At 41.1% G+C, this 12240-nt stretch overlaps 1 protein-coding gene across 3 annotated transcripts in view; it reads right to left on the bottom strand.

The window, feature by feature from the left end:
• KCNMB3 (potassium calcium-activated channel subfamily M regulatory beta subunit 3) overlaps positions 1-10084 on the bottom strand; it is a 26454-nt gene extending 16370 nt beyond the window's left edge. Inside the window, exons 1-3 of one of the 3 annotated variants that reach the window (XM_074190975.1) lie at positions 9735-10084; positions 8915-9000; positions 5307-6276 (exon numbers count right to left, since the gene is read on the bottom strand). In XM_074190975.1, the coding sequence (XP_074047076.1) occupies positions 5307-5413 (107 nt within the window). In that variant the 5' untranslated portion in view covers positions 5414-6276; positions 8915-9000; positions 9735-10084. Of the gene's footprint in view, positions 1-5306; positions 8310-8914; positions 9001-9734 lie in introns of those variants that run through there. The other 2 variants (XM_074190977.1, XM_074190976.1) reach the window with 2 other exon arrangements.
• Positions 10085-12240: the final 2156 nt, after the last annotated feature.

The raw sequence follows: 12240 nt of genomic DNA on the forward strand, positions 1-12240 counted from the left end.
AGAATCTTTACAAAGAAGAAATTTCAGGTTCCTCCCTACTGCACCCCACAACAACTTGACTTTCACTTTTTCCTCTACCATATTCCCTCTAGTACTCTTCCCTTGGCAAGCTCTTCTGGCTGTAGACACTACCCCAGGGAACACAGGCAACCCCACTGAAACCCCAGGAGTCCACCTAAGAAAACCCTGATTCAAAAGCTGGCAAGATCCATGGCATCTATTTATCACAGACCAGTGAGCTAGTTTTGAGACCTTAAAAGTCCCTTGTTTCTCCTTAATCCTACCTGGGCAGAATGGGCAGAGAGGGTGGAAGAAAACAAAATTCAAACATTTATCCTGCATGAACAGATCTGAGAAGAGAGTAATTGGGAGGAGGCAGTGTGGTCTAATGAAGAGTGCCAATCTGAAGCCCTGGATTTAAGTCCAGATCTGAAACTATTAACTAGGTGACCTGGAACAAGACCTTAGATCTCAAAAGCCAAAGCTGTTGTCAAGACATTACATGCTCAAAAGGTGAATTCTGGTACTGTGGGTGCCTCCGGAATTATGCCAAGCCCTCCCAATCTAAGGATTCTGGGTGAATTGAGGGCACAATGACTACAGCACTGACCTTGAAGTCGAGAGGATAGGAGTTCAAATTCAGTCTCAAATACTTGACACTTAGCTGTGTGGCCTTGGACAAGTCACTTAACCTGATTGCTTGCATGCAGGCCCATCTATAGTCATTCAGATCCATATCTGGAGGAGACGGTGAGGCTGGTGACTTGGCACAGCCCCCCCTCACTCAAATCCAGTTCATGTGCTTGTCATGACGTCCCCTGATGTCATGATCTTCTCCAAGAACAAAAGACAAACATCATCAATCACAGGAATTATCTCCTAATAAGCATTTTTCCCCATGGCACACCCTGGCTCCAGCATCAAAAACATCAGTTAGGAAGTTATTCTACCATGATGTTTCCCTGTCTAAAATGTTCATCATGAGGCAGTTAGGTGGCACAGTGGATAGAGCCTAGGACCTGAGTTCAAATTTGACCTCAGATACTTAATAATCGCCTAGCTTGTGTGACCTTGGGCAAGTCACTTACCCCCATTGCCTTGCCAAAAAAACAACTAAAATGTTCATCGTAAAGCCTTCTGAGGAATGGTCGAATCTCAAGACTTTCAATTCTTCAGGAAGTTAATAACGATTGGTGTTTTGCAACCACCTTCCATTAGAGAACCACAAAGCAAATTTTAAATGTCATTGGGGAGCCCCAGTGAGACCATTACATAAAGACGATCACTTGCTCTCTGGCAATACTGGAGGGAAATGAATATTTTTATGTCCTTTTGGCAAATTACTTTTCTTCACCTTTGTATCCCCAATGTCTAACATAATAGTATTTAATAAATGCTTCTTGATTGATCAAAACTTCCAAAGAATATAATCTTCCATTCCCTCTCTTACTTATGGAGACATAACTGGACATTCCGGCAGAAATTAGGGCAAATAAAGGGGGAGGGAAAAATGGGACATGCCTCAAGACCAGCTTATGTCACTGTCACCTCTGATCTAACCCTAGGAAAAGCAGGTTCACAGAGAACCTGTCACACCACCCAGGGGGAGGAGATGACACTCAAGCCAGATGAGAATACTTCCTAGTCCAAGTTCAGACATGGGAAGGGGATCAAAATGGCTCCTTCTCATGGAAGTCCTCCTTGCTATGTGGTACTCCATTAGCCCCACGATGCCCAAGATGACAATGAGGAGAAGGAAAAGAATTGTCTTCACCACCAAGTCACTGTCCTGGATCAAAGCTCCACCTACCCCAGTTGTTGCATCTCTGCTAACCTGAAGAATTGAAACTCACCCCTTCCATCATCATAGGATCAGAAAACTAGAGTGAGAAGACAACCTAGAGCTCATCGAGTCATATCACCTCACTTTACCGATAAGAAAGCTAAGGTTAAATCACTTGCCAGAGGTCACACAGATAGTAAGTGGCAGAAGTGGGGTTTGATTTCAGGTTCTGTGACTTCAATCCACCACTTTCCATCATTCCACCATTGTATTAGGAACATAAAGCAGTGGGGTGGCTAGGTGGTACAGTGGACAGAGCACTGGCCCTGGAGTCAGGAGAGCCTGAGTACAAATTCAGCCTCAGACACTTAATAATAACCTAGCTGTGTAGCCTTGGGCAAGTCACTTAACCCCATTGCCTTATAAAACCTAAAAAAAATAAATAAGTAAGTAAAAGGAATATAAAGCAGCTTAAGAAAAAGGATTCCACAACAGAGAAGCAAATTGGATTATTTTTCAATTGAAACTTGAGTGCCAGACTGTTTTAGGGACATTACTAACCAGAGGTTTTCTGATTTCAAGAAACAAAAAAGACATCTGAGAATAGGAAGTGCCCTTAGTAGTCATCTAGTTTAACCCGTACCCTAAAGAAATCTCCATTATTACAGACCTGGCAAGTGATGGGCATAATTAAGATGAGTGTTGAAGAACTTTGAACAGTGTCATCGAACTTTCTTATTTGGAACTGGATCCGTCAGGATGCTGATGACCTCTCCTGAGACCCTAAAGCTTGCTATTATTAGGCAGAATAAAACAAGAAGAATAGTTTTTGTTGTCTTTAGCCCTCTCAGAATTCTGTTTCGGACTGATCTGGACTTTCCCTCCATGCCTCTGCTGCAGTCTATCTACCCTGAAAGTCCATCTCTCTGACCCCTTCTTTGGATTGACTGAGGTTCCTCTGAGAGGTTCCTTCCAGAACTTTTGCTTTACATCAAGATGTCCAAGTCACCTGCATATTTACTCTTCTCTGGATTCTAGAATTTTTCCATACTTTCTCCCTCTCCTTTTCATCTTTTTTTTTTTGTGTTATCTTTCCCCATTAGAATGTAAGCTCTTGTGGGGCAGCTAGATGGTGCAGTCGATAGAGCACCAGCCCTGGCCCTGGAGTTTCAAATCCGGCCTCAGACACTTAATAATTACCTAGCTGTGTGGCCTTGGGCAAGCCATTTGCCTTGCAAAAACCTAAAAAAAAAAGAATGTAAGCTCTTTTGTGGGCAGGAACATTTTTTTCTTTTTGAACTCATATTCTTAATGCTTATAGCACAATGTCTGGAAGACAGTCTGTGCTTAATAAACGTGACTTAACTGTCTTTAATGACTTGTCTTGCAAAGATTCAGAACTTCCCCAAAGTATAACCATTTCTTCACTGAGTTCCCTGTGGGAATGGGGGGAATTCTGAACAACTGGTCTACTGAATTAAAAATATTTCCTTTTTAATTGTTTATAAGGCATAAGAGACTTTCCCTACTCACCATTTCTGAACATCTATTTTCTTAGTTTAGAAAGAAATTATTAAACAAACTCTCTTCAGAAAGAGTAGCACAATTCATCAAATTGAAAAGGAAATTGTGTTGTGGATTAATTAGTCATTTTGAAAGTGAGAATAAGAGAATATTTGCCCTGGGGGCAAGCTAAAACTAATTACATAGTGAACATCCATCAGAGCTGGGGACTGGACAACAGGGTTTGTTTCCCTGCCTGTTTTTCTTTTAAACTTCTAATGTCAAAGTGTAATAGTGTTCACAGGCTCTCTTTTCCCCTGACCCGTAGCAATAAGGGTCACTTATTTTCCAGAAATGTTGTTTTCCAGGATTTGTTTTTACTCTTTCCCCTATTCTGCCTCTGGCCCCTACTTCCTCTATTTATAATTTCCCCCCCAATTTCTCTCTGCCTTATATCCTCCTCCCCCTCAACTGGACCCTCTTTTCCTTTTCCCAGACTCCTGTAAGTCTATGTCTGTACTTTAAGGATAAAGTTAAGTGATAATGAGAAGACAACTGAGAGTTTTCGAAACTTGACCATTACTTTTTCTCCACTGGTCACAAGAGTGGAAGAATCTTTTTGGCTGCAACATTCCCAAACTGTGTAATCCTGGGTAAATCTCTGTATCTCTCTGAGGCTAGCTTTCTCATCTGTAAAATGAGATAATGTCAACTATACTACATACCTCACAGAATTATTATAAGAATCGAAAGAACTGATGTATGAATAGTGTTTTGTCCATCTTAATGCATCTACCTAAGTAATATTATTTATAAGATCTTGCTTATTATAGTCCTCTCAGTTTAGACCTAAAAATCCTCAGTCCCTGAAAGGCTATAACTTGCCGAGGTTTATATAGTTGGTAATGATAGAGCTGGGATTTGAACCCAGATGTTCTGTCTTCAAATCCAGTGTTCAGGATTTGTCATCAGCTTCCTAGTTCCATTTTTGGATACACTGATGCAACGAGGAGTTCTTATGTTCTCTTATGTTCTCTTTCAAGAGATCTGAGTATTAGAATGTTACATCCCAAGAGCTAAGCTTGTGTGCATTTAATGCTTCTGCCATCGTGCCCATCCCCCCCATAGCTCTTCTCCTTCCCAATGAGCCCCTTCACCAGCCAAGACAGTACAAAGTGCCAGATACAATGTCTCAAGGTTCTCAGCATAAGGCAAAAGAAGCCTTGGTTGGGGCAGCTAGGTGGCACAGAGACCAGAGCACCAGCCTGGAGTCAGGAGGACCTGAGTTCAAATCTGAATTCAAATCCAACTTCAGACACTTAACAATAACCTTAACTGTGTGACTTGGACAAGTCACTTAACCCCATTGCCTTGCAAAAACAAAACAAACAAAAAAGAAACCTTGGTTGAGTCAAATTTTAAATATCTACAATTTGGTAGATATTGGATGTTAGGTGCTGAAGATACAGAGACAATGATAGAAAAGTCCCTGTCCTCAGGAATCAGGGACAGGGAGGAATAATAAGTGCATAGAGAAATAAATCAAATATGTATTATATGTAAAAAGTTGATAAGCACATTTGATAAAAACCTACTATCTTAATAATTATCTGTGTGACCTTGGGCAAGTCCCTTAACCCCACTGTCTTGCAAAAAAAAAACCCTACTATGTTTAAGACATAATGTTAAGATTCTTTACTGTGGGAAAAACATTGGGATGGGGGGGAAGGGGAGGAACTACATATCTACCTAGATCTATATAGATATAGCATAAGGAATTGCAGAAATAATCCAAAGGCAATTCAAAATAATTTCTGAAGTCCTAGAATTCCGAAGATCCATCCTGAGTGGAAAGCCATCTGGATGATGTTCTTCCTCTTTCCCTTTCCCCCCCACATAGGAAAGCCTATTAGCATCCTTCCATGGGAACTCAAAAAATATAGTGATTTCTTCTTCTCATTCTCAGCTCTTGTTCAGTTAAATGGCCTTCTATACCTGGAGAGAATCTAGTGTGGCTTACCTTCCAGGGCGCCTCCGGCTGCCTTGTAGTGTGATCTGAATAGGGACACTGAACGGCTGCATGAGGCCGGGGGGCTGGGCAAAATGGACTCCTTTCACTTGAGTCATGGCCTCAAAGGGAGCAGGGGAGGGTGAAGTTTAAGACCAAACGGAAGTGAAGTCCCTGAGGAAGCCATCAGCCACAGTCTCCCAAGCAGCCAACAGAAGAACCTAATGCCTCGCCCACTTCTCTCCACCTCCTATGTTTGGGGTTCCTCATTCTTCTTGAGAATTATGAACTTCCTGTCTGGTCCTTGGGATCCCTAATTCATTCCAGTTGGACATTTTTAAACAGGTTCAAGAAGAGATGGGTCAATTTTCTAGACCTAAAGCTTCTAACCAATTATTATCTAATTAAAACCTGCTTCTCTATCACCTGTGTTTCTGCTTCAGCAACCTGATGCATCACCATGGAAACCTAAACTCCTGTGGAAAGTTAGGAGACCACAAGGGACAACTTTGTTCTTGATGAGGAATATTTTCAGTTCAAGGTTAAGGGGGAAGGGATGTGTCATCCTCACCACATTAGTCTGGTGTAATAAAGAGTTTAGAAGGCACCTCTGGGTCTGACAATGCCTCAAAGTCAGCAAAAATATAAGAACTTGCAGCAGACAAATAAGTCGACACATGTACGTAGAGTACTTTACAAATCTTAAAGTGTTATAAAACTGGTAGTAGTTTTTGTTGTGCTAAGTACAAGGATACAAAGAAAAGCAAAAAATGTGTTCCTTACCTTAAGAGGAGCTCCCATTATTATGAGGGAAGCAACATGAAAATACTTTTGAACATAGAAAATATGTGCAATGTTTTGTTGATGTTCGGTCATTTTTAGTCATGTCCGACTCTTCATGACCTCATCTGGAGCTTTCTTGACTTTCTTGCTCTCTTGATCTTTCAAAATTTAGGAGATTGGGGGGTTCCATTACCTCCACCTAGAATGGAATGCCAAGGTCCTTTTATAGGGCCCCATAGTCTGAGGGGAGAGTGGGAATAGGGAGAGGTCGGGTTTTTCCTCTATACAAAGAATGAAGGAGTCAACTAAATTCCCCCAAGAACACTGAGATGAAAGTGGACTGAAGCTGACTCAAAGTCTCTGCAGCCAATCAAAAAGTTTCCCATTCATCATGTGGTTAGTCATTTAAACCAGGTACAGAATGTCTACTATTTACCAGTGTCTTCCTGCAGCAGATTCCCCAGCATCTCCAAGTGCAGAGATGGTGACAGAGGAATTTTGAACTTATATTAGTGTGTAATAGACTATTTGTAGCATTTATAGTACATAGGGGCAGCAAGGTGGCTCAGAGAGTAGATCACCAGGACTGGAGTCAAGAAGTCCTGAGTTCAAATCCAGTCTATGATACTCACTAGCTTTGATTCTCACCAGTGATCCTGAATCACTGAATCCTGTTTGTCTCAGGTTCCTCATCTGTAAAATGAGCTGGAGAAGGAAATGGCAAACCACTACCACATCTTTGCCAAGAAAACCCCAAATGGGGTCATGAAGAGTCAAATTTAACTGAAAGCATGAAGCAACAATAATTATACAGAAGTGTTGTTCATAGAATCCTAGGTAATTAAACTGAATCAAGTTCCTGCTACATGCTTAACTCTGCGGATGTGACAAAACAAAAATAATCCTTGCCCTCAAGGAGCTTACATTCTACTAGAATGAAAAATACATATGAGTGAATACAAGGTCATTTCAAGAAGGAAAGACTAATTTTGGGGGGCATTAATCAGATAAACCACTTCTACCTAATATATGATGTTTTCAATGAAACTACATATTAACTTTATGGAAATTCAAAAGCATATTTCCTTGTAAATTATCATTTACTTGGTGGCACATTTCCCCCCATTCCATTTGGCTTCTAATCTCTTTCCCAATTTTACACCCTGAAAATTCACATTGGAGATTATAAATAGATTCATTGTAATGAAATAGAAAATAAAAAATGAAATGTTAAATCTCTAGGAAGGAGGGCAACCCAACATTCCTACTGATCTATGAAATCACAATGCTTCACCAACTCTTCTATGCCTAATATTTCCCCATGTGTAGCCCCAGAACATAATCGCCCCTCAGTATTTTGAGATCCAAAAATCAAAGAGTCAAACTCTTTGTTTTTTAGTTTTGGCAAGGCAATGGGGTTAAGTGACTTGCCCAAGGCCACACAGCTAGGTAATTATTAAGTGTCTGAGGCCAGATTTGAACTCAGGTCCTCCTGACTCCAGGGCAGGTGCTCTATCCACTGTGCCACCTAGCTGCCCCAAAGAGTCAAACTCTTGGAAGGCCCCATAAAACCTCACATTGCCTCAATTCATCCACATCCATTTGTAATCATTTATTTTGTGAGGCATATACTATATGAGGCAATAGACATATAAAGACAAAAACGCAACAGTCCCTGGAGGTAGGTAGCTCAATGAATAGAGTCAAAAGCACCTGAGTTTAAATCAAATGACTTTAAAACCCTAAGTAACTCATTGAACCTCTGCCTCAGTTTCCTCAATTGCAAAATGGAATAATCATAATAGCATCTATCTCCCAGTGTTGGATGAGAGTCAAATAAGATGATACTTGCAAAATGTCAGATATAGACCTGGCACATAGCAGGTTCTATAAAAATTCTAGCAGACTGACAGAAATAGCCTAAAGGCTATTTATAGGCCAAAGACATGTGGTATATCTCAGTTGCTCAGTACTGATAGATCCTCATTGATTAACAATAGGGACATGATCCTAGAGAGATGGGCTGAATACTTCCACAGTATTCTTAACAGACCATCACCAATCAATGCAGAAGCCATTGACTGTTTACTTCAAGATGAAGTCAATCCATCCCTGCTGAAGTTCCAACTGAAGAAGAGGTTTTGAATGCCATCAGGTTCCTTTCAAGTGGCAAAGCACCTGGTACTGATTCAAGGAACAGTTCATGGTGTTTGCTGCCTGACAACTCCAGGAGAGATGCCAGGAACAGAACCAAACTCAGTATCCAACATTTGCAGATCTGACCAAGGCCTTTGATACTGTCAGTTGTGAGGGTTTATGGAAAGGTATGTCAAAATTTGGTTGCCCGGAGAAGTTCATCAGTATTGTATATCAATTCCATGATGGCATGCTTGCCTGGGTTCTGGATAGTGGACAGTGCTCTTGAAATTTCACAGTCACCAATGGAGGGAAACAAGGCTGTGTCCTTGCTCCCGTACTTTTTAGCATGATATTTTCAGCCATATTATCAAATGCCTTCACTGAGGATGCACATGACCTCAAGGTCAACTACCGCCCTGATGCAAATTCTTTAACTTGAAAAGGCTATAAGCCAAGACCAAAGTGGGGGGAATGTTGGTGCATGATCTTCTGTTTGCAGATGACTGTGCATCAGTGCAGCCTCTGAAGCTGAGATGCAACAAAGTATGGATTGATTCCCTACTGCTTGTGTTCATTTTGGTCTAACAATGAACACTAAGAAAACCCAGGTGCTCCATCAGCCAGCACCACACCATTCATATGTGGAATCATGGATGATAACAAATGGAGTTTTGAGTATAGTGGACAAGTTCACTTACCTTGGCAGTGTCCTTTCCAAGGAGGTACACATTGACAATGAGGTTGACACTCACATTGCCAGAGCTAGCTCAGTATTTGGGAGGCTCTGAAAGAAAGTATGGGAGAGAAGAGGTATTAGACTGACCACCAAACTGAAGGTCTACAGAGCCACGATGCTGACCTCATTGCTATATGCCTGTAAAACCTGGACAGTCTACCAGCGCCAGGTCAGGGAACTGAATAGTTTCCATTTAAATTGTCTTAGGAAGATTCTGAAGATCACCTGGCAGAAGATCCCAGACACTGAGGTCATTTCTCAAAACTGCCAAGCATTCCAACATTACTACAGAGAGTGCAACTACAATGGACTGGTCATGTTGTTAGAATGCCAGATGTAGGCTTGCCAAAAAAGACTTCAGTGGAGAACTCACACAGTAAAAGTGCTCACAAGGGGGTCAAAAGAAGCAATACCAAGACACCCTGAAGGTCTCTCTTATAAATTTTAACTGTATTGACTGTATAATATGGGAGACACTGGCACATGCCCTCATCAGTGAGGGGGCTGCACTCTGTGAGGAAAACAGACTTGAAGCAGCTCAAAGGCAACATGACATCTGTAAGTTTAGTGCCCACCCCAGATGTTCACAGGGACTGTTTGTGCCCAAGCTGTGGTAGAGCATTCCAAGCTCATATTGGTCTGATCAGCCACAGTCAGACACACTGTCATTTGTCTCAAACATGGTGATGTCATTTTGGTCTTCCTTAATAATGAAGGCCAAGAACCAGCTGACTGACTTGTAGCTAGAACTGTGTTTGAATTTGGGCTCTGACACTTATTACCTGTATGATCATGATCCAGTGACTTTGCCTCTCTAGGACTTCATTTCTTCCTCTGTAAGATCCTAAGATCATAGATCCAGGAGCTCCGAGTCCATCTTCTGCAGTTCCTTCATTTTACAGATGAGAAAACTGAGGCAAAGGTTACAAAGAGTTGCTTAGAAATTTGCTAAAGATCACTAGGGAATGAGATTCCTAATAACAAAGAGACCCTGAGTGTGAATGATTTGGCTAGTCCCAGTTATACAGTGATCCAAGATGATTGCAAAGGACTCATGTTGAAAAATGCTCTCCATCCCCAGAGAGAGAACTGATGGAATCTGAATGCAGATCAAAGCATTCTATTTTCACACTTTTTCTTTTTCTCTTCCTTCCTTCCTTCCTTCCTTCCTTCCTTCCTTCCTTCCTTCCTTCTTTCCTTCCCTCCCTCCTTCCTTCCTCCCTCCCTCCCTTCCTCCCTCCCTCCCTCCCTCCCTTCCTTCCTTCCTTTCTTTCTTTTTGGTCCATATTTTCTTTTGCAACATGACTAATATGAAAATATGTTTTGCATAAGTCCACATGCTGGTCTGCTTTCTCATGGAAAGGGGAGGGAAGAAAATGAGGAAGGAACTTGGAACTCAAAAAATTTATCTTAAAATGAATGTTAAAATTTGTTTATATGATTGTAGATGTACAACCTTTATCAGATTACTAGCTGCCTTGGCAAAAGGGGAGGGGAGGGAAGGTAATAGAAAAATGTGGAACTTGCAAAAGGCTGAATGGTTTTTTTTGTTTGAGTTTTTTTGGAGAGGGCAAGGCTATGGGGGTTAAGTGACTTGTCCAAGGTCACACAGCTAGTAAGTATCAAGTGTCTGAAAGCAGTTGAATTCAGGTCTTCCTGAGTCCAGGGCTGGTGCACCACCTAGCTGCCCCCTAAAAGAATAAATGTTGAAATCTATCTTTGTAACTAATTGAAAAAACTAAAACAATTTTAAAATAGTACATTAAATATTCAAAAAACATTTTTACATGTAATTGAGAGAAAAAAAATGAAAACATTCTTTAATGGTCATTCATTAATGAAATGAATCTTTTAGATCTTCTAACCATGAGGATAAGGAAAGAGGAAATGAATCACTGAGGAGAGAAAACCCTCATAGGATCTGAATAGGAATGAATCCCTTTCAATCAAAGAAAGTTTAGTAAGCCTCTACTCTGTCCCAGGCTCTATGCAAAGAGTTGGGAGATACCAAAAAAAAAAAAGTAAAAGTCAGTCCACATCCTGTAGGAGCTCAAAATATTTGGAGGAGGAGCAACAAGCTGTTCCCTTTCCAGGATCATCCTTAAGAAGTAGTAGATAAGGGGCGGCTAGGTGGCGCAGTGGATAGAGCACCGACCCTGGAGTCAGGAATACCTGAGTTCAAATCCAGTCTCAGATGTTTGCCAAATATGTGACCCTGGGCAGGTCACTTTACCTCTATATTCCTCAGTTTCCTCATCTGTCAAATAAGGAAGTGAAACTAGGTGGCTTCTGAAATTGCATCCAACTCAGGAACTATAATCTTAGAATCCTTATGACTCCTACAATTCGATTCCAAATCATGAAAATCTTTTTTTGGGCCTCTTGGGGAAGACTCATTGAGGCTGTGGTACTGATCTATAATCGCTGTGAACAATGACACTAATAGCTAAAGGAGAAAGCTGAGACTGGAGTCAGGAAGACCTGAGTTCAAATCTAGCTTCAGACATAAGTTGTGAGATCCTGGGTAAGTCACTTTAGTTCTTCCCGCTCAACTATTAAATGGGGCTGATACTATTATTGCTTTAAAGGGCTATTTTGAGACTAAAGTGAAATATTTATAAAGTACTTGGCACAGGGCCTAGCCCTCAGTAAGAACCCTTTTCCTTTCTCCTTACATGATTCACTCAACTGATTAGTACTCTCCTCCCCTTTGAAATTACTCTGTATATACTCTCTAGTTAGTGAGATAACCAATGAATTCCACATCCACCCTGAGTGGCAGGCTCCTTTGTGTCTCTGTATCTTCAACATCTAATGATTAGGGTACCTCAGGGCACCAAAGCACATAGGTCAGATGGACCTAGACTCAAGAAGTTTTATCTTCCTGAGTTCAAATCTGGCCTCAGATTGCTAACTGTGTGACCCTGGACTAGTCACTTCACCTGTTTACCTCAATTTTCTCATCTGTGAAATGAGCTGGAGAAGGAAATGGCAAATCACTCCAGGATCTTTGCCAAGAAAATCCCAAATGGGGTCATGAAGATTTAGACAAGACTGAACAACAGCAACAAACATCCCTAATGATTAAGAGGAGAGGAATTGTGCTGGCACCGTGCACTCTGATCAGGAAATATCGTATTAGAGGAGCACTGAGAGGTTAAGAAACCTATCCAAAAAAACCCAAAAAAACCAAAAAGAAATAAAAAAAAGAAACCTATCCAGGGGTCACCCAGTCAGAATATGTTTAGAAGCCTAATCCACGGTGGGTGCAATTTTTTTTTTAAGTAA

Source organism: Macrotis lagotis, chromosome 6, assembly GCF_037893015.1.
Source record: "Macrotis lagotis isolate mMagLag1 chromosome 6, bilby.v1.9.chrom.fasta, whole genome shotgun sequence".
NCBI lineage: Eukaryota > Metazoa > Chordata > Mammalia > Peramelemorphia > Peramelidae > Macrotis > Macrotis lagotis.